The 23440-nt window shown below is 42.5% G+C and overlaps 1 protein-coding gene across 3 annotated transcripts in view; it reads right to left on the reverse strand.

Annotated features, from left to right (window-relative positions):
* Positions 1 to 10183: 10183 nt before the first annotated feature.
* osbpl5 (oxysterol binding protein-like 5) overlaps positions 10184 to 23440 on the reverse strand; it is a 42954-nt gene continuing 29697 nt past the window's right edge. For all 3 annotated transcript variants that reach the window (XM_031858972.1, XM_031858993.1, XM_031858982.1), the window contains 14 exons: positions 19363 to 19576; positions 18778 to 18962; positions 18410 to 18491; positions 17257 to 17355; positions 16978 to 17074; positions 16707 to 16805; positions 14741 to 14838; positions 14503 to 14592; positions 14255 to 14391; positions 13831 to 14010; positions 13511 to 13640; positions 13081 to 13195; positions 12894 to 12996; positions 10184 to 12474 (listed from right to left, as the gene is read on the reverse strand). In XM_031858972.1, the coding sequence (XP_031714832.1) occupies positions 12339 to 12474; positions 12894 to 12996; positions 13081 to 13195; positions 13511 to 13640; positions 13831 to 14010; positions 14255 to 14391; positions 14503 to 14592; positions 14741 to 14838; positions 16707 to 16805; positions 16978 to 17074; positions 17257 to 17355; positions 18410 to 18491; positions 18778 to 18962; positions 19363 to 19576 (1765 nt within the window). In that variant the 3' untranslated portion in view covers positions 10184 to 12338. The remainder of the gene's footprint in view (positions 12475 to 12893; positions 12997 to 13080; positions 13196 to 13510; positions 13641 to 13830; positions 14011 to 14254; positions 14392 to 14502; positions 14593 to 14740; positions 14839 to 16706; positions 16806 to 16977; positions 17075 to 17256; positions 17356 to 18409; positions 18492 to 18777; positions 18963 to 19362; positions 19577 to 23440) is intronic.

The raw sequence follows: 23440 nt of genomic DNA on the forward strand, positions 1-23440 counted from the left end.
GGGGGGGGGGTTTAGTTACTAGCACCTGCCCGAGTGGGTGTGTGAAGAGATGACCAAGAACAGATTACAATAACATTACATTTCCCAGCCTGGAACTCTCATCAAAGACATTTTTCAGAACTTGAATATTCCTCAACATTTTTTTCTGTTTTGGTTATGTCTGCAGACTGTGTGTGTGTGTGGGTGTGTGTGTGTGTGTGTGCGTGTGCGCGCGCAAAGTTTCATCTCAGTGCAGTACAACATCTGGAGAAAAGTTGAACCCATATCACTCTAGATTCCATGTTAATTCTATATAGTACACCTGAGATACAATGCTTTTATATGTTTTACACATGCTGATGTCCCCTGAAGTGATGTGCTTTACATTTCTGGCAGCAGCAGTTTTTAGGGAATAAACAGAAGAAACAAGAAATAAAGAGAAAACAGGAAATTCCTCGGCGAAGCACTGGTTACACTGTGTGGCAGCCATGTGATTTCAGCTGAATGTCACTCACAATAATTACAGTAAGTTAGATCAGATTGTCGATGCAGCAATAAGGCAGGAACATGATGAACTTCGTCTGACGTGAAACCGAAGGTGAAACGAATGGCTGTAATAACCTGTAATAAGCTGTAACGATGGCCCCGGGTCCAGAGCCTTTATCAGAGAGAGACGAAATTAGTTCACCATAGATATTACACAAGAGGAAAGCGGGTGAAATACAAAGGAAGATAAATGAGCACATAATGAGCACATAAAAGGAGGGAGGGAAAATCCCAGAGCAAAGCATATTGCAAGAAACAGAAGAAGAGTTTGCTTAAGAAGAGAAATGGATGCAGGAATTCCCCCGAGACACACCAAAGCCAACAATATACCAGGTGCTATCTAATCAACTGGTAATGCAGCAGGGATACTGCGCCCTGAACAAACAGTCTGCTAAAGGATATTCAATCTGTCATTACTTATAGGAAATGGTTTGGAAAGTTTTTGCTTTTTGTGTACGAAACAGTAAGGATTAAAGGTGCACTAAATCACCTTTTACTTTGGAAGAAACCACAAACGTCAATTACTTAATTGTCAATCAATGGTTTCATTTCTCACTAGCCAGAATATTCTGTCAATATTACATAATTATGTGGTATTTTTAGTTATGTGAAAACAATCAAAAAGAAGCTAAAAAAGAGCTTTCTTTCACATACACAGTTTTGTGGGAAATATTTGGAAAACGTTATATTCTACTTGATATTAAGTGCACAACAGGGACATTAAGGCTGTCTGTTTGAAACTGTCTTTGTCAGAGTGAATGGGCCACAAGGAGAAGGCTGAGGAAGCTGGAAAGTCCCTTTATAAGATAACAGGTTCTCAGACAATGCATTCTTCCAGATCCTATGTATTGCTGGAGCTGCGTGGCTCCAGCTCCCTGATCACTTCAGCAGTGTGGTATTGACCCAACAGCAAATGTCTCCATCAATCATAGCAGGACCCAACAGGGCTGCATTGTTCAAAGACTCAGCAGAGGGTGCTTTAATCACTGTTGATCTGGGTGTGGGCTTGTGTTTCCTAATTCTGCATACCTTCGCTGAGGTGATGTGATCTCTCTGCAGCCACCCAGGAGCTGTGTGGGTTGATCTATGAACGGACGGATGGTTGGATGGCTGGCTGAAGGGCAGGGAGCTCGGGAACAAAGGAAACAGAGAAATACGCAACAATGCAGAGTTTCATTTGTGTTCCTCTCAATTATTTTCTTCTTACTGAAGGAAAACTTAAGTTTATTACGACTTTGGTTGTATTTTCATTGCTCTTGCCATCAGGTTCACCAGTTATGATAATACTGCACCCATGAAAGTAAATGCATCCCACAGATACAGAACACCATCAGCAGTTATTTACAAATGTAGTTCTTATATTCACTCTCCTTTTTTAGCTGTTTTCTCTTCCAGCTCCTGGGAGAATTATCTGGCTCTATAGCTGCTAAATGCGCCATTATGTTCACCAGCTATGTGCTAACTTTTTTCTGTAGCAGGTAGTAAACAAAAGATTTATCATTATTTCTTTCTATGGTTAAATAAAGGGCACTGCTGAGAGCTGTGGCAGTGAAGCATAACAGTAAAGTTGCGGGCTGTGAATCCAAAACAATGAGCTGAAAAATGACAAGATGGTACCAGCCGAGTCGGGCGATAATCATCTGTTTAAACATTTCAACCATTCTGGATATAAATATTGATTAGAGCAAGTATACATACTTATTTGACTATTAACTTGTCCAGCGTTACCAATGTTATGGTAGCCAAGTGTCCAGTTAGTATGTCAGCAGACTGTCGGTGTTGATCAGTTAACGTTCAAAATGAGCAAGTTTTGATTTTAACTAAATTCTAAAATCCAGCTGACAATCAGTACTGAAATGGGATAGTCCAAATAAAGGAGATAAATGTGGCTATTGCTTTGTGGTTGAGTTAGCTGAACATCTTGAATAGGTCTTTCTCACAGCAGACATTGGTGGGTGTCGTAGCAGGAAAGGCACAGGTGGAACTGATTACCTTTATGATGGCTTTTAAGGCCGCATGTTCAATACCAGGGACCTTTGAACCGAGCAGACCCATCATTTATGTGTCATTAATTACACCTGTGTGTTTCATCTTATGACAAGCCAAAATGTTTGCTGTGAGACAGGTCTGATACTTCAAAAACCTGGGACGAAGATGGAACTTTAAACAAAAACTTACAAGACTCACTAATACTCCTCAGACCTGCTCCAGCCCAAAGCTGAATGTATGCAACATTACAGCTCTGTAAGAGGCTGCTTTATAAACCCCCTATAGAAGAAGGAAGTGGGAAGACTAAAGCCTGAAATCAGAGGAAATCCTGTTTGTCATGGCTCAAGGGTCTTTCCCAAGGAGCAGGAGAACTCACAATGGACCTCTCTGTCCTCACGCTGCCCCGAGACTGAGCACAGTGGCAACCTTTTGCCAAATAGGCTACGGTTGTATTGGAGGTCAGCATTAATCAATTTAGACAGCACACTCAAAATGCAGCACAAGCACTCTTCAGCAATGTAAACACAGGCATTTTACACAGACTACGATCTGCACCATGGACCTGGTCAGTGGCAGACTCAGGCCATCTGAGGGACAAGGGCGAAAAAAAAAGTTTTAAAAAAGGCACCTGCTCCATGCGGTAGGGTATCAGTACACAGAAAGTACTCCAGAGGGATGGAAGTCGCAGCAACCCTCCTCCCCAGAGTCCACCACCACCTGTTGTCTCGATAGAAATCTGGGACCTCATCCATGAAAAACATCCTTAACCTTTAACATCCTTACTGGCATCACACAGATGTATAAGTGTGATGCCAGTAAGGAAAATAAGCCAGATTTACATATTGAGTAGATCTATCTATCGAAGCTCTCAATTTAGAAAGAGGTTTTTCTAAACTATTTTCTTCAATCACAACATCTAAAACTGCAAAAAGTGTGTGCCATGACCATTTGCAAAACAGGTCTGAAAGCGCTGCAAGTCACAAAATGTGACTTCTCCCATGCAATGCACCTTGCTGTGTCAACGGCCTCACTGCCCCCTTTTGTTCTCCATCCTGTTTCACAGGAGTCTGAAAACTTGGGCACAGACAGTGAGCCAGGATTTTCACATTTCATTTCATATTCATTTCAAAATGTAATCTATTTAAGTATATTGAAAACATTTTCCCACAAATGCAGAGGCAAATTATTCTAATGTTTTGTGGATCAGTGTGCATTTGTAAATGTAATTGTGCTCTTTGAGCTCCAGACAGGAAGTCCAAATGATGTCATCTCCTATGGATGTCATCTTTAATGAAGGCTCTGCACACAGGCACCCAGCAGTATGTTAAAACCATACACACATCCTGGACCAATTGCTAAAAACATGGGCGCAGATGTCTGGCTTTGTCCCCACGAGGTACGCAGATGTGTGTTCACACCAGTTAGAGGTGGGGGTTTGACCAGTGTGAGCTGTGGGAACAGCGGTTTGCGGTGTAGGTTTACGCAACCCCCAAGGAAACATGAAGAAATGACTCCAGCAGGAGAGATGCAGGCAGAGATTATAGGATGTCAGGTTGGAACATTACATTTCAAAACTGAGATCTTTTCAGATAAAACTTGTTCCACATGCTGTTGAAACAGAGAAATATTAGATGAGCTAGTGCAGTGAATGTGCATGTATGCATACTTATAACAGTACGACATCTACACACACACACACACACACACACACACAGACAGAAGTCTTTCACAGTGGTTCGGTCCACACAGTCCCTGTTGCACTGAAACAGAATCCCTTTTCTTCAGTCAACGGTCGTCAAGTGGGTGTGCGCGCGGAGCTGTGTGTCGGCTATCTGTGCCAGAGGACAAGGGGCAGGGGCTGGGGCGAGGATGGAGATGTTTGGGGGGTGTAGAGGACATGAAGAGCGGGTGGATTGTTGGGTAATGAGTCACTGGAGCCTCCTTCAAAGCCTGCTCTCCCACCCCCAACGCCCCCTCCAACATTAGAGCAGGGAGGTCCGCTGGAATCTGTGCCTATGGACGGAAGAGCTGAGCGAGCAGGCCACAAACAGTGTGCATACACATGGATAACAGCACACACACACAAGCACACTTCTTGTCTCTCTCACTAGGGTCAATATCTCGCAGCAGACGATGTGGACTCTGCAACAAAAGTCTTCTACGGTAGAAAATCTGAACGTACAGTGTGTACTTGTGTCTGTAAGTGCAATGCAATTTAATTTCTTTCCAGAGTGAAACTGTGGTTTATATGTCTGTGTGTGTGTGTCTGTGTGTGTGTGTGTGTGTGTGTGTGTGTGGCTTGATATAGATTACATTTCTTTTGTAAACTCCCGAAGAAATTCTGGTTTATTAAGTAAGATATTTGGTGGTTTTGTCAGTGTCTGTAACTTCCTTGTTGTATTGTCTCTTTCTCTGGAGTATGTTCAAAACAACAACAACAAACTTCCTTGTGTCACATCTCTGTCTTCATGCCGCCGATGACCCCGGTAGCAAGTATGAGGCCTGTATAGGATTTCAAACACACACACACACATGTACACACCAGCTGTGAGCTCTTGTCACAGCTTTCACTCTCCTGTTTATCAGATCGTGAGCACCTGTTTGACTGACGGATGTAAATGAGAAGAGGCATGAAAGAATGACTGACCAATGCTGGAAGTAGGAAGCAGAGATCAGTCAACTGTCGCTTTTAACATATGTAAACAAGATATACAGAGGGACAGGATCAAACGCAAACATAATCTTGTCACAACAGAACTATTTTTAGATATCATATTTCATTCTGTGGCTGCAGAATTGCACGCATGCCATATAGGTCAAACAACACTTCTCTTGTGACTCCACAGTTCATAAATTGTTGTGTTTGACTAGACAGGACATGATGGCCTATTTTTTCCAAGGAGAAGGTGAAGTGTTGATGGGGCGTGTAGTGATAAATCCCCTCTGAGCGAGTGTGTGTTTGTCTAGTTAAACTGTGGGATGGGCCGAGTGCTCCGGGACAAGACCAGACAGGAGCAGTCGCTTCACATGGATACCAGGCGGGCGGTACCGCCGCCGTGGCAACAAATCAAAGTGTGACACTGCACAACCGGTAATAACTGTATTTGTGGGTTATGTAATTAATGGTTGATGGTGATTCTCTTCCATTAGAACTTAGAGACTGTTCATTATCACACCTCACTGCTTTTGAGATTTTTCACCACAGCTGTGGATGGAAGTGTTTTTATCATGGGAGGTAAAGAAGGAAGAAGATCGTCTCCGAATCCTCCTCTGTCTGTGTTTTAACAGGTCATGTCTACCTGTCTGCACAAGAGGACCACCCCACATCCTGTTCCTCGCAATTACATCATAATGCTGTTGACGGTTGGCACAGCAACAGACGAGCAGGGAATTGCTGCAGCTTCCCCAACAAATCGGTACTCGCCTTTAAGAGTTCTCCGTTTATAGCGAAATAAATATTCAGCCTTTGAACAATCAAATGCCAAATTTAATAAGTTGATAGATGAAAGAAAAAAGTTTGAGTTTGGTTCAGACAGAGGAGCTGGTCAGGCTCACTAACACTAATGAGATATACAACGTTAGACAGGTTATCACACACTGACAGTGTGTAGTGTAGTGTAGTGTAGTCACCAATCCCAAATGAATCATTGGATTAAATTACATAAAACTGAATGAGGTTAGAATGTAAACCTCAGGGCTTTAAGAGAAGATTAAAATGAAATCAAAGCAACTGGGAGGACTTAAAAACATCAAAAATACTCATTGGGTTTTTTCACTTGAGTAAAATTATCTTGTTTTCTTACTAAGATCTAAATCCAGTAGTGGAAGAAGTAGTCAGGATTACACGTAAAAGTGGCAATACCACACTTTAAAATCAAAATAGTGTATTAAAAGTAAAATGTAACTTACACAAGTAACACCAACATTGAGACTTCCATGTCTAACATTTTGACCCATCAAAATGGTAAAAGCTTTGACAAACAGCAGTACACGGTCTGCTCTGCTATCAGCAGAAAGCTCCAGATGAAGTGGACCTTGAGTGGAACTGTCTTCAGATGTAAAGCCAATGATAAGAAGACCTAAAGTGCTCAGAATAATGGAAAGTTAGAACAACATGCTGATTAAGATCACGGGTTAGGGTCAAAAGTTTGTCAAAAGTGTAAAGTAGCATAAAAAAGAAATACTCAAGTAAAGCACAAGTACGTGTTAATTAAGTAGGCTATACTACTTCAGTTACTGAAGGCGATTTAGTTACTTTCCAATGTGAAAGTCAGAGGAAGAGTTATTGGAAGCCTAACCCTGCCAAGGATTTCAACTACATTTCAGGACTGTGAGAATAAAGATGTCAGCAGTGATTTACTGGTTTACAAAGTGGAGTTAACTTAAAATGTATTTCCATTGTCACACACATGAAATTTGACCTCTGGATTCAACCCATCCCAAGCAGTTAGGATGCAGTGGGCTGTTTTAACTGGCCTAGGGAGCAATTTGGGGTTCAGTATCTCGCTCAAGGATACTTTGACATGTGGATTGGGGATCAAACCACCAACCTTGTGATTAAAACATGACCCGCTCTGTCCCCTGAGGTACGGCCGGGACAGCATTTGGTCCTGTGCACAGATAAAGAAATAGACACATGACACACATTGCCTCAGGGTGCACCAGAGTGCCAGACTCCCTCCCTCCGTTCTCCTCCCTCTCCTCTGTTCTCTGAAAGACAAGTCCAGACAAATCCTCTGTCTCTGCCTCCCTCTTGCATAAACTCGACAGGCCTGAGGCCCTGAGCTGCAACAAAGCACAAATCAGAGCGCAAACATCCAACTTGACTCTTGCTGCTCATGAGCCAAATCAAGCAGAACACACCTCGTTACAGCTGGCCTCTCACTCGCTTACCTGGGGAGAAACAAAGGAGGGCAGGAGGCCATGGCTCATAGAAGGAGAATAAAAGGATTACTTTTAAGTATGGCTTGGTGCCGAAGCTTAAACCCATGACAGCTACTCAAAATGATCTGAAAAGACACTTATGCCCATTATAGAAAACCATTTAATTTATTTTCAGACATCTTGATTACTCATATTGCATGATATGATATGATCAGTTTCAAATTGAAAAGAGAGAGAGAGAGGGTATAGAGTTAGATGAAAATATTGATTCTGCTCCCATGTCTGCACATTACGATTGAAGCTACAGCTATAGTAGCAGCAGGTTAGCTTAATAACCAAGCATAAAGACTGAACAGGTCAGCAATGGTTTATTGGCAAGTACGTTACACTTACAAGGAATTTGGCTTGGTGATTGGTGCATAACAATAAACACAGTGCAATAGTATAAGTCATAATTTAAAAATAAATAAAGAAAAAATATGTCCAATAAAATATGGTAAACAAACAAACAAGAGTATGTTAAAACAAGTGTGTTATCAAGTGTATATTAATAGAGAAAAGTTGTGCAACTGTAAGCAATTGCCTTCAGGATGTAAAGTGTCTGAGCCAGTGGGGGTCCCGGGCTTTATTGATGAACCCAACTGCAGATGGGAAGAAACTGTTCTCGTGATGGACCTCAAACTCGGTGAGTTTGAGCAGAAGGGACAGAATGCAGCCTTGGGGGGAACCGCTGTGAAACAACCAGCCTGGCACTGTCCAAAGGTAACAAAATCTGCCAACCAGCACCTTTAAAGCTAACTAATCAACACATCACATATCTTGTTCGTTCATCTGGTCAAAAACTGACACGTAAAAATGTTAAATTGTGGCTTTTTGAGGAGTTATGTGCTGGTCTGGAGTATAACATGACCAGGCCGAGTGTAGCTTGGATTGGTTATACGGCACAGGGCAGGTAAAATAATGCTTACGGATGATTGCTAAAGAGATCATTTCTGTATTTTATAGAAAACTCATCTGGAAATCATGTTAATTATTCTATTTTCCAAATATAAACCAGGCAACTAGACATACTGAACACATAAACATCGGAAACAATACTATAGTATTGCCTATAATCACATATATGTCATGACTTAAGCTGTAAACTATAAACACTTCTGTGGCCACGATTGTGATTATTGGGTTACAAGAAACACAGTTTTAAAAAGACATACCTTTGCTCTAACCACCACCGACATGTGTGTGTATTATTGTTTGCCCCAGATAAAAGCAGCTGTAGACATATGTAAACTGGGCGATACAGCTTTAACAGGCTGCCCACGGGTGGATCAGTTTTTGGCAGACTATTTGGTAAAGAAATAATCTACTCATAATGTGCGTTTGTTACACTTTGGTTTTTGTATGAGCTTTAGAGGAGCTGGTCAGCCGATTTTGTTTGTTGCACTAATTATTGCTAAGCTAACCACGTGTTAAGCAAAAAAAACAAAAAAACAAGCAAACATATTTCCAAAAAGGTCAAACTAATTTTCAGCGAGGAGAAATGATTTTAGTCTGGCTGATGTCATATTCTTCCACTTATGTGACTCAGTGGTTTTTTAATGTTTCCCTCAGTGTGTTCATTGATACTGGCAGTGTGTGGGATGCTGTGTGTTAGCAGTATACACCCCTTGCTCGTCCAGTGCCAGGAGAAGTAAACAGACACCAACACGCTTTGGAAACAGACAAAGAAGGATTCAGGGCAGGGAAACGGTTACAAACTCACCCACACAAATTGAAAGGAACCTACTTTGATAGAGTGCTCCCTGCCTGGAAAATAAACACACACACTCTCCTCTGGCCTAATTTGGACTGCTGTCCTTCCGTCAGCCTTACACATTCAATCGGACATCACAATGGCCCAGTGTGCACCCACTCAAAAATCCAGCTAACTGTAGAATAGAAACAAACCACGTGGGATGAGACTGCCCGTTGATCTTTACCCTGCTACCAATCTGCCCACTCTGCTGCTTCAATAGAAAACAAAACATGTGATTATTATTATTATTATGTTTAGATTCAGCAAAGAGATGGCAGAAATGTGGATTTGCTGGTTGTCATAAAGAGCATATCCAGGGTGACAGTGAGGAAATGTTTTGGGTTCAATCCTCTTGTTTCAGCAAATGCCTGCAGACTCAAAAAATGAAGCCAATTATGAACTCATTCATTTGCTTTAATGGTGTCAATTTAACTTGTATAGTATGTAGCATTGCTGCAGGCTGTATTAATGTCATTTTGACCCTTGGTACAATACAGGAGTGGCAGTTTCCCGCATAAATCAAAATATACTCATCTCCTCACAAACCTGCACGAATTTGCTGGATTTTGAATGAATGCAGCCCAGGGTAAGTTTCACAACGGCCACACAGCAGGGAGACTGACAGCAAGGAGACTTCATGTGCTTCACACAGAAGCACCGGAAAACACACGGCGATGTTATAACCCATCCTCCACCGCTTTGTATGAGACACTTAAAAGTGCCACATACCCTGAGCCTCGGCGTTGTTTGACCAAATGAGAACAGGCTACTAACCCTGCTTATTGGCTGAGAGTTAAAGCCCCACATAGGGTTAAAATGCCCCCAGAAGTGTCCTGAAAACAGCAAAAATAGTTTAGTATGTGATAAAAGTCATAGCATAGCAAGTCATAAAAAGTGAAAAAATGTCATAGCATGTCATAAAAAAGTCAAAAATAACATAGTATAGCATGTCATGAGAGGTAAAATAAAATGTCATAGTATATTATGGCATTAAAAAAAAAAAATCACAAATTACATGGTATACAAGTAAAAAAATTAGTTTGTCATTAGATTAAAAAAATATAGTCAAAGTATAGTAAATCATAAGTAAAAAGACTCATCTGTCATAATTGTAATGGAGGATCATATTTTAAAAACTGATCATACATTTCGTATGAAAATCTTAATCAACACAACTCCTAAATAAATGGTCTTAAGTGAAACATACAATATTTAATGGAAATACTTAAGTACAAGTACCTCACGATTGTACTCGAGTAGCAACTTGAGTTACTCATGTACTGTACAGAATAGTACATTACTTGAGTAAATGTATTAAGTTACTTCCCACCACTGTTTGTAACCAACACCGGGAAGATGTTTCAGCTTGACTGCTGCAGTGTAGATTTTAAACAGTCCTCAGTTCACACACATCAACATCGCCCTCTGCTGGACACTATTGACTACAGCAGAAACTATTTTGTTCTGTAAAGTGAAGTATTACATTTGTTTTTTTTAATACTACAATACATTAATGACAACCAAGTGCAGTGACAGGGTTAAAATGTTTTACTGTAATGCTACAGTACTCAACAAGTATGAATGGAAACATCGGGCAGCTTCATGTTTACTGTAGTTTCGTTCAATATGACAAAAACATCCGGCATGTAGAATCCCCACGACATGGCAGTACAGTAGAAAACAGGAAAAGAATGAAAATAAGTAAATAAAAGCATTCAAAGAGTCGACTTCCTGTGCTCTCCGACTCTCTCCCATTGGGTAGATCAGGACTGGCAATGGAGACTGAAATTCAAGGGTTAAAAACCAGTGAAAACCAAGATCACAGATCTGGTTTTATATAGCACAACCATAATGGCTTACTCGCACACATGTGCTCCTCCACACTCATTCACTCACACACATACGCGACAAACTCACACGACCCTGGGAGAGCAATTGTCGACCCTGGTCTCCGTCCTCCAAACTGAAGTAGATTAGGAAAGTCAAGGTTAATCACCCAATAAATACATTCTGAAATCTCTTTTTCAAACACAGACCTCCAGACAAATATATACAAATTGATTCAAAGAAAAAACAAAACGACTCATTACTAAGTGTTTACATCTTAAAACAGACTCTTGAAAGTGGTGTGGACCAAGACGCACACACAAACCCCTTCTATCAGGCCAAAGTACAGAAATCATTTTCCGTGTATTTTCACTCGCTCGCTCTCTATCCCTCCCTCCACACGCTGCCTCTCTATGTAACTGATTGTACACACTAGTGTCGTGATCTAGACCAAAAGCTATGCTATTATCCCTTCTGTTACAGCACTACAGGCACACAAGTACAAAAGACACTCCGTTTGGCTCTCTGCCCTGCCTCGTTCCCATTATCCTTCCTTCCTACGTGTCACTACTAACACATACAGTGCTCCCTGTAAACAAGTACTCTTTGTCCTTTCGGATTATAAATACTGTTTTGGTAAAATCATCATCATTAAAAGACGAGACGGAGTGTATTTGAGCATACATTGATACAAAACGCAAAGAATTGCACTGTTGGAAGATATTCCTTCTACATTTCTCTTCTTCTTTTTTTGGCTTCAGCATTTAAGGCCCAAATCTGGAGTGGAAAGGGAGTAGGAGAAGTCCAAGCGGTGATCTGCCTGCGCCAATAGGGCCTACTGTAGTGTAGGAACAAACAACACACATACAGGCACACGAACAGATAAACAGTATTGCAGGGCAATATAAAAAAGATACTAAGGAATGGTGAAACATCCTCTTTGTCATTTCTTTTTGCAAAATCATTCTTCATCTTCATACATTTCATTTTTTAATTTAAAATCCTTTCAGCCATGCTCGTCTCTCGTCCCTCATTTCCGGTCCAAAGTGTGTGTGTGCCGGTGCTATTTCAGTCTGGCTACACTAGGGCGTGCTGTTCCTCTCTGCAGATGACCGACAGGCGGTGGCTGTGGCTGTGTTTATTGCTTTATTGTCCATGCTCCTCCCCTATCAGAGGAAACAAAAAGGGACAAAGTTGCCCTCTAAACACTGATCCGACGTCTTGGCCCTCATCCGCTGATTGTAGTCTGTGCTTTTTTTCCCGGAGGGATCTGATGCCAGATCAGTGCCGGAGGGAAACTCCTCCCCGAGGAGCGGGCTCAGGTAAAAACGTAGTTGAGGAGGAGCTGGGAGACGAGCAGGACACAGAGGACGAGACAGTGGCGGCCCGTTAGCGACACGCTGTCGTCTGTTGCTCTCCGACGAGTCAGCTGACGACTCAGAGCCACCAGGTTCCTGCAGAGAGGAGAGGGTCAGCGTGAACAAGGGTTTAACAATGCTCGGCAGGAATTTAACAGAAACAATCGCAATAAAACACAAAACAACCCTCCTACAATGGGAAACTGGTTGTTTCAAGCTCTGAAATGATTCATCATGATAATATAATTATGGATATTTTTGTAACAGATGCGCTGACACCACTTTGTATTCATCCATCAGTGGATAATAATGTGAGTTTCTAATTCTGTTTTGAAAGCATATCATACAATGTCTTTCACTAGCCTTACCCTTAACTTAAACATGACTGTTAACAACTGTTTGCATTTGGGGAAGCATGTTTCTTTTCACCAATAACAAAAAAAAAAAAACTCAAGGTGCGACTTCTTAAGACATTATGTGTGTGTGTGTGCATGTAAACGTGTTTTATTGTTTACCGCTGGATGTCCTGCTGTGTCTTCTGTATGGATGTGATGGAGGCCTCTATCAGGGCAATGTCCTTCACCTCTTTGTTGCACCGTGCACACTGGTTTGAGAATCCTGGGGACATGAGAGGCGAGAACATAAGACTTGTGGAGCACGGTTTAAGATATTGTTAGTTTTGGATGTGTGTGCGCGCCTCACCTTCATTGTCCGAGGACTCGTGTGTAGGTTCTGGTGTGGTGCTGCTGCTCTCAGTGTTTTGGCTGCAGCTGGACGGCTGGCTGCTGGCCTTCCTTCGTTTGCCATTCATCTCAGCCTGGGAGGAGGTAGAAGAGTCTTAAGGGCAACTCATTCAAACTTCACTGCGGACAAAATTGACAATGAAATGCAAGCTGATGCAGCAAAGATGTGGATTAGCTGTCTGGGCATCACTGCAGCAAATATCAAGTGAGAAAGAAAGGGGCCGATCATGCTCGTCAGTGATTTTTCAAACCCCTAAATATCAGGTGCAGCCTGGCTTGACAGGAAGCAGTGCAGCTTTCCCTTTTGATGAAAAGTCAATGGCACACCCACATCAATAATAGATCAACGTTGCTGTAGCTTGGAGGTGTGTGTGATTGGTCTAGCTAACCTTCTGTTGGCTGGCCCAGCTGTGGCTGTAGGAGAGCCCGTTGTGTTGCCTCTGGTTTCTCTCGTGCGTCTGAACCACTCCGTCCTTCTCAAACTGAACCAGACAGCGCTCAGGGTCCCACGGTCGTGTGCTGCCAAACAGGACAACATGATAAGCTGTGGATGCAGTATCATTTAAATCTGAACATGTCATTGTTGCCATGTTTTCCTCTCCTTACTCTACAGCTCAATTCTTGTTATACTGACCTAAAATCGAAACTAAAAAGGCTGAACAGTGTGTGCCATCTCCTGTGTGTTATTCTGGTGCGAGTGTGTTCATACTCTATGTGCCTGTAGGTCCACTCGGAGGTGACTGGGTCCTGATGGAAAAGTTGTGAGAGCCAGGGTTTGTCTCCCCTTTCCTTGGCCTCTCCCCGCTGAGCCTCCTCCAGCACAAACTTCTCCTGGGTGGCCCTCAGCTGGTCCCGGTCCATGATGGCACTGGTCACATGCTGCCAGAGTCTGTCAGGAGCATATCAAAATGACTTGTATATTCTACATGTAAATGTCACATAACCCTGCAGCAGTTTTGCTCACTGAAATTCACATACTGACACACATAAATGGAAACCATTGTTAATTACATCTACCTGCAAAATGTATGCCGAGAGAAATAAGATGATCGTTTCCTTAAATTACCGACCTTACTAATGACATACATAGGTGACATATGAATAATCTTGAGGAATAAGCAATTGTGATTTACCTTTCAGACTCAAACTCTCCCTGCTGGTCTATTCGGACCACTTGTCTCTTGAGGCGGCTGCTGCGGATGTCTGAGCTCGGGTTCCACAGCGTCTCCTGCTGGGCCGAGCGCTTCTCGTGAATGAACACCTCGTTGTCCTGAATTCAGCAAAGGCAACACAATGCTTCACTCCCATCCCATCCCATCCCACTGGAAAACATTTATTGGTTTTGTTAATTTCCAGAACGTAACTGGATAAAAGCTCTCACCCAGTGTCCTTCAACGGTGGCCAGTAGCTCCTCTCCCACGTAGATCTTCCCGCTGATCTGATTCACAGAGCAGGCGCCTCCAAGGAAAGGCTGCAGTCAAAGTGTAAACACCTTCACTTCACCTGCTGTTATCTCAGACTGTACAGTATCGAGTTCCACTAATCAAGCAACTATCATAATCTAAGAAAAAATAACTAGCCAGTGAACATTTACAAATACTACTTGTTGAAAAATGTACCTTGAGTTTGAACTCCAGCTCTGTGAAACATTTGGTTTTCTCACACTCAATGGTAACCTTCCCACCCAGCTCCAGTGTCATAGTGCCGTACAGGATCCCTACAGGAGGCACGGATACAGTATTACAGCATCAGAGCAACAGCATGAGGAGAATAACTAAATCCTGTTGGAAGCTGCAGATAAATCATACCATTCCCTGAGTGGACGCACGGCTGAGAAAATGATTTATGATCTAGTGCCTCCACGGCAGACTATTCTCAGTGAGAGGGGTCTGCAGTGAAGTAAGCAACCCGTCTTGAAACCAAACCTCGCCTCTTTATAACATTCATAACTATGTTTTCATCAGTGTATAATGACTTATCTACATCTACCAAGTCTGCCATGTTGCAGTGCCATGTTTCTACGGTAGCCCAGAGCGGACAACCCAAACGCTGGCTCTAAAGAGAGCCTTTAACATTTTCACTTTAGGCCACCATGCCACTAAATCCTACACACTTTAAGTCCTTTAAGTAAAAGTAATACCAGAGTGTAAAAATACTCTGTTAAAAGTACAAGTCCTGCAGTCAAATGTTATTGAATCAAAACCAAGTATGAACATCAAAATATATTCAAAGTACCAAAAGTAAAAGCATTCATTATGCTGAATAGCCCATTACAGAATACTACATGCTATATTGTTTATACTTATTGATGCATCAATGTGTTTATCACTTTCATCTTGCAGCTTGTAAAGATGGAGCTAATTAACTACTATATATACTTAATAATTATATATATTATAATATATATTATATACTATATAATAAAACATAGTTTAAGTTGAATTATGGTCTGTATCAAGACTCTAGTAATTAACACTAAAATTGTTTTTTGTGGCTAAGTGGATAGCAGGGCCGTCTTTCAATCAGAGGGTCGGCGGTTCGAACCCCGGCTCCGCTAGTCGCATGTCGATGTGTCCTTGAGCAAGACACTTAACCCCAAAATTGCTCCCGTAGCTGTGCCTACGGTGTAGAAACGTAGACTCTGAATTGTAAGTCGCTTTGGATAAAAGCGTCTGCTAAATGACTGTAATGTAATGTAATGTAATATTGTCAAATATATGGAGTGAAGTAAAAAGTGCAATATTTACCACGAGATGTAGCAAAGTAGAAGTATAAAGTGGTGTATTCTTTAGACAGAGTAGACATTGTAACAACGTTACAGGATTTATTTTAATTGATTAGTAGTGCCAGAGGTCTCTTAAGAAAAAGAACCTCGTGCACTCACTATATCCTATCTGCCCCCGAGAAACTGGACGAGCTTCTGTTTTCCAAGCCTCTCAACAACTTCCTATCCTTTCTGTAATACATAGGGTGCTTACAGTCTGCGTCCTAGTTTTCATTGACTCACAATTGTAATTGAATAACACTGTGGTGGCTGGGCGTAGCTGCAGAGGGGACAGAGGGGGGGGAGGGGAAGAGTGGTTCAGGGAACGGTGCAGTGAAGAGGCTTGATTAGCCGCAGCTGAAACTGATCCTTGATTGTCTCTCTCGTATATAAACATTAGTAGGGACGGAGAGAGACGTAAGCAGGAGACACAGACACGACAGATGATCCTGACGAACGCCCTGTCAGCTCCTGTGTCTCCTGCCCCCCCCCGTCTGTCCCCTCTGCAGATGCGCCCAGCCACCACAAACACATTATAAATAACATATATCAACCATGTATTTAGCTGTATGGATCCAATAGTATTCAAGAGGACAGTGAAGGTGACCGTTGCGTTTCATATTAAGAAAATTGGATTGTTATTAATATAACAGGATTAAGAGGGACAGCAACAACAAAATTGACCTTTTGTTCCCATTTAGAAAGTTTAAACAATGTATGGCAATAGAAATTGCCTTATATTTTGGGAAACCTACTGACAATGTTTACATAGAAACAAGGACACGGAGAGACAGTGAATGGTGATGGTCAACAATAGTTACCTTTGCAGTGAGCGTACGGCATGGTGATGACGTACTCCTCGTCCCGGCCCAGGAACAGCAGCCTGGCTTTGCCATCCAGAATAGCTGACAGAGAGTTACCTACAACAGCAGGAGAGTGAAGCACCTAATTAATACCACGGCAGGGTTCTGGTATCGGTGCCTGTATTGTCATTTTTTTTAACGATACACAGCTGTGCCCTTGCATTACTTTAAATGCATGTCTATTGGTTACATTGGACAAACAGATTACATATTGTAGTGTGCTGTGTACCATAGAACTTGGATTTGGCCAGGATGCTCCCATTGATTGAAAACCCATCCTTCCTATTGCAGACATAAAAGGCAGAGATGGGCGGGTGATGGGACACCTGGCAGGGGAAAGAGAGAGAGATTAGAGCAGCAGTGTGAGAAAAAGAGGTGTCAGGTCCCCGAGCACATACTCATTTTAGACTTGCTGCATTTCACAGGTTTGTGCTCCGTGAAACACTTCACACAAGGGAAGAATCATGTCCTGTGCATTTACACCTTCTAGCTATGAATCTGGTTTCACCTGTTCAGCTATGTAGAAAGTGCAGCTGTCGGTTTGAGGATGAAGCCAGCAACAGCGAAACGTTTCCCCCAAGATTGGGTTGTAAGGCTTCTTCAGACCCTGGAGAATGCAAACACATACAATCACATTAGTATCAATGTAAGCATCTTCTGACACAGGGACACTTAACCAATACCTGATGGTGAGGACCAGTTACATTGCAGATGATCACAGGATCAAACTGGCCTCACCAACTGAGATTTAAAGAGTTAAGTCACAGACAATAATCATCACCAAAGAACACATTACCAATAGTCTGGACTCAATAATTCAGCAGAGAATAATGTACATCATTGCATGAAGAAAGTCCTGTAGATGTCCTAATAATGATCAAGTTTCTACGCATCCATCTCCAGTGAGCCTCCTAGAGGTAGTCCGCCCAGAAACTGTTGAGCAAGCCCAACTTCATTTAGAGGCGTTAGCTGCTGGCTTATGTTGACCGTCTCTGAGGAAATAAATTCCTAACGAGTGGAATGAAGTGGGAAGTGTCTCCTGACGTTTTCACTGTAGAAATCGACCCGGAACAGAGTGATTTGTCAAGCGGCAAAGAAATTCAGTGTTAGAGAATTTCATATTAGAAGGTGGTGAGACCAACAAGGGCAGCGCAAAAAAAAAAAAAAATGCTAGCATTCAAAGACTGTCTGTCTCCCAGTGCTCCCAAAACAAGCGCTTCCGAGAGCCTGACAGCAGAGAACCAAACAGCTGAATCCTCTGGGTACTGCTGATCTTTGAGATGGTAAAATGGAATTCAAAAGACCTCTACGCTATAGTTATCATCTCCGCCATGAGAATCATGCAATCACTTGCGTGTGTGCGTGCACACTGTACGGAGTGCACCTCGCTAGTTATTTAAGATTTACTGTATTTTATTAATTAATACTAATTAATTAATTTGAAAAACAAGTGTTCTTCATTATTTTGTTTTTACTGATTAACTGTCAGATTGTTTATGTAAAAATACTTAAGAGTTAATTATGCAATAGCTGCCAACCCATCATCTTTAAAAACTCTGTACCCCAGAACAGGTGTTGCATCTTATAATCAGGGTTTTCCTATATTTGGTGAGACTATGATGAGAAAGGGCCATCTGGGACAGTAATGAATCAAATCTTACCTTGGGCTTCTTGTAGAAGCCAGACAAGTACCATCGCAACACCTGCTTGATCCGACCATACGCACTCTCCTCCAGTGTAGCTCTGTGGCAGAAAAGATGGTGAAGGAGACACAATTATGACAAGAAAATCAGACAAATAATAATTACAGGCTTCATCTCATTTTGAAGGAAAATCTGCACGATCATTTGCACACACACACAAACACAATAGTCAGGGGTAAAAGGGGGATTTGGCAGGTGGGGGAACCCTAACGGCATTGACATTATTATGCCAATCAGATTCACTTGTTTATCGAAGATACTGGAGGGCCATTCCGGATCGTTGCGGCCCACTTTATATAGTAGTATAGTGATTTTAAAATACTGACTGTGAGAGCAGGTCAGCGTGGTAGTAATAGTCAGACAGCTTGTCCAGGAAAGAGCGGGGCTCCAGGATGAAGGTGGGCAGCACCACCTTGGACAGATCCATGCCCGGCCGCAGCTGCTTCAGCAGGGTCCAGATCAGACTCTTGTTCTCCTCTGATACAGTCTCTACCTGGGACGCCTCGCCAGCCTGAAGTAACACAGACATGAGTGCTCGTTAATGAGGGTTACCTATAGCCACATTGATGGCTCTCCGGTCAGAGACCTGGGTTGAGCAGCTGGGACATGCAAAGAGAGAATTACCCAAAGGCAAGCAGTTACGTTTTAATTAAATATTGGGCCAGAGCAGGTAAGAGAAGGTGATGAATTGAACAATGGTGGATATAGGATGCCTGGAGTAGAAAACAGTGCTTTCACAACCCGACAGAATACTTGGATCATTCAAAACACTGAAGATGCATTTATTTTTACGTTTTCTTGCTGCTATTTTGAACATAAAAGGTAAAAACTACTGTGAGGGAATTGTAACTCGAACAAAACAAGACAGAGCGAGCTGCATAAGTACAGTAGCTGTAAAACCAGCCACTCACCTCAGCCATCTCCTCTGTGCTCTGCTCTACATAGGCTGTGGCCTGTGGCCCTGGGGACAGCTCGTCCGATTGGTCCATGTCACTCTCCCCTGTCAGCCTTCCACCGTTCTCATTGGCCGGGGTGTCCCAGTCATCATGAGCCTCGCGCTCCGATTTGTCCGAAAAGCCGTCATTCTCCATGTGGTGATTGCCCAGCAGCGCGCTGTCATTCAACCTAACAGAAACAGAAGAGAAGACAACACCAAGGTTATAATATTAATAAGCATCCCTGTTCAAAGGATGGTAGATCCCCTAAAAAAAACTGTGGCTGATCTTTGACAGGTCGCATCTTAATAGATTTGAATTGGTATCATATGGAGCTCTCATGATGTCAGCAAGTCGTTACAAGGAGTTATTTAATTGAGAGTAGCTTGAGGAAGTGTTAATGACCGTTATTAGGCATTAAAGACGAGTAAAGTCACAATGTAATGATCACAAACGTCTGCCTGTGTGTACAGCAAATGTGAATGGGGAACCTGTGGGTTATTTTCCTTCACCTATATAAAGTACTGTACTGTTATTAGTTGCCTGTAATTATAAACACAGGATATGAATAGGATATATTATTATTGTTGTTGTTTTGGTTGAGCTGTTTTGCATAAATTGTGTGTGGGGGGGAAAGTGACGCGAGAGAAGTTTGTGCGCACAGACCGGAGGAAGCAAGCTGCGTTCAGTGGACTCGGGAGAGCACGGTTTGCCGGCGATTGCTCAGCCAAGGATCCGAAGCAAGCGTTTCATGGATTATTGGGCTGGAGTCTTCACTGGGAACGGCACAGAGGGCCACCATCGGGACGCGCTGTGGCGAGGTAGCGCGGGTTCGGTGGACAAAGTCACCGCCGCGTCTCGCCACGCTTCCGCCGGTTATTGACTTTGCCTCGGGGATTGTTTTTTCATCGGACTGTTTTTCGTTACCTTCAAGGGACTTTTGAACTCATGGGACTCGGGGTTTGGGGTGGTCGTTGTTATGAAGGTTTAATTTATTGTGCCGTAGTACGGCGGGAGCCTCGCGGTTATTTTGGTTTTGTTTGTTCGTATGCCGAATGAATATTGATTTATATTAATATACTGTGTTACATTTACCTGGCAGTGTGGTTTCTTTGGCGTCTGGTGTGGTCTACCCTTATAATAGAGAGATCATTTCAGCGTGGGTTTGAACCTTCCACCCTGTTAATCAGGCAGATATAGACTGTAAACCTACTAATATCCGATCCGCCCGTGCCCTTCATTTTAGCGTATGTACTTTTCCCTTTTAGGTTTATATAATTAGGTGAATTGTTACAACATGGCATTACAAACATCTCATTCAATTTTGCTTCAGTGCTGCCGAAGCTTTGTTGATTGCTTCTCCAGTAAGGCGATCTACAAACGGCTCAAACGTAAACAAAAACTGAAATTACCTGCGATAAACCTTCAAGGATCTGACTGGCCTCACACTGTGGATTGAATATGCAATCAAATCTCCTCCTCCTTCTCCTTCTTCTCCCGGCCATGATGAGTAAGGCCACTGCGTCAGAGACGATCCACTATAACAATCTGGCTGACCTGGAGGGCCTGGATCTATTCAGTTAATGTGACCCGTCTGGTTGCCAAGAGAACCACAACAACATCTCATCCTTATCCATCTCCCATTCACTGGGTCTGACTGTGACCTCTAGAAAATCAGGGTAAACAAACAGGGTACATGTGTGCGTGTACTTTTATGTTAAGTACATGCATACATATATGCTGCACGCACACACCCACAAAGTTGAGAACTGGATCCGATGCTGATCCTGTATTTTCTCAATGTGTAACGTGCTAGTCTTGGACACATCAAACCCAGAGCACAGATCTGTCAGCACTCTAACAACCACAAAAAAAGTTGGAGGGAAAAAAAAAAAAAAGGGAAACACGGTGAAGAAAGTCACGCATCAGCTTTTAAATACCCAAAGACAGGAAAAGCAAGAATGAGAGAAGGAATGGGGGGTGGGGGATAGCTAATAGGGAACATGGTTCCAATCCTTCAGCCATTTCACAAGTCAAACAGTGGATGTCTGTGTACTCTGGTGGGTGAACGTGTCCAAGAACATACTCAAGGGGACTCACAAGCAGACGGACACGCATATGAAAGCAGGTCTTACTCATAAGATGCATACTCAAAAGGTTTTACGTCAGATATTTCACAGATCCTCCACACTTGGGATCTTAACAAACACAGTCAAACATTGGGAGTCAGATGAAGGTACAGGTAGTGTGTCGTGGGCTATGAAAACCACATTCAGTTATGGGATTGTGCTCACAGACAACAATGAAACAGCTTATTTTCCCCAAACCCACAATGGACGAGAGTTTGGTTTTCAAAATGCCTGAGGGCTCGACAGACAAGCAGTCACATTCTCGCGCGCACTCTGTGAATCACTAACCGACCAGTAACGTTATTTAATAACCCAAACACGCCCTGGTACAGAGGTGGCTTTCCTTACCTCAAAGACATACAGCATACAGACAAACTCTTCCTCAGGAAACAGAACGCCAACAATGATTTCCCTAGTAAATCCAAACACAAGCGCCGTCCTTCCTTATCTCCTCTCTTTCGTGTGTGTGTGTGTGAATGTTTTTGATCCAGTCACTGAAAAGGTGCACATTCGTTTCCTAGACTCTGGCACACCTGCTTCCTGGATGTGTGCTTGTGCATATTTCTGTGTCCCAATGCGTCTGTATGTATGTGGGCGGACTTGCGACGGCTGCGTCTGCCGTCTCTTTCTGCCTGGTGTATGGCTCTCATTCTACTTCATCTTCCTGCTCCTCTGTCAGTCATGTGACTGCAGGGGCTGCTGTGACTGGCCGGGAGAGAAACAGGAGAGGAGGGAGAGCTGGGATGGATGTCCAGAGGGAGGGTACAGCCATGGAGGAGGGGAGGAGGGGATGTCTAATGTGCAAGGTAAACAGCACACAAACAGCAACGCCCACGTTCAAGAGGAAATGCAAAAGATAACTATAATAGATAGGCAACATGTAAAAAGCATTAAAACAAATGGCAGATTGCATTATAAGATGTGGTGTGGCTGATAGTTACATAGCTTATTTTATTTTTTAGTCACATTTATATGGTTCCGGACACCTATGGGTGTTAGCTGCCTTGCAGATTAAATGCTGAGTAATAACTACTTGTTCTAATTGTCACTATTTAGGTAATTATTTCAGAATCTGGATACAATTTAAAAATTAAGCTAATTAAGCTGTATTGTGACATTTTTTATAGACAATATAAATGTCAAATCAAAGGCTTATAAGGCTTGAAAAACCTCATTCAACAGCATAAATCACTGTGTGGAAGACATCTCCACACTCCTCTAAGACTTCTATCCTGCTAGTATAATTAATACTCTTTCTAGTGCCCAATAAAGCACATTTTAACCAGTTTTACAAGGTGCTACTTTACACACTTCATAAATGGTAGTCTTCCGACCACTCAAAGCGCTGTACTCTAAATGTCAGCATACACACACACACATTCAGACTCTGATGGCAGAGGCTGCCATCAGGATCTAAACGAATGCAAATTCACGCACACATTTGGTATTCAGTGTCTTGCCCAAGGACACTTTGACATGTGGACTAGAGGAGCCAGAGATCGAACCGCAGATCTTGCGTTTAGAGGCCACAGAAACCCCAGAAGTTGAGAGGCACAAACTAAGGCAAAATCCCACTATGCTCCCACTGATCCAGCACAGGAGAAAAGAGTCACAGTGCTCCTATGTCATCATATGCCACATTTCCTCAATGAAAAATGACACAGCACAAAAAAACAGCTAGTCTCTCTTAAGCTCCTCCCTCTCTGTTTTTGTGTCACACATATACAGCATATGTGCTCAGCTTTACTAATAAAGCAAAATAAAACTGTGGCTAATTTTAGCAGAAGCTAAATTTAGATTCCATTTGCAGAGTTAAGTATTTTCTAGGATAAATGAGGTACAATAGACAGAGAGGCTACAGTAGCTATAAGAGGAGATGGTTTTCAACAGGGGCCACAAGACTAAATGTAAATGTTTAACAATGG

The sequence above is a fragment of the Anarrhichthys ocellatus genome, unplaced genomic scaffold, assembly GCF_004355925.1.
Source record: "Anarrhichthys ocellatus isolate YVR2014 unplaced genomic scaffold, GSC_Weel_1.0 scaffold2, whole genome shotgun sequence".
NCBI classification, from domain to species: domain Eukaryota; kingdom Metazoa; phylum Chordata; class Actinopteri; order Perciformes; family Anarhichadidae; genus Anarrhichthys; species Anarrhichthys ocellatus.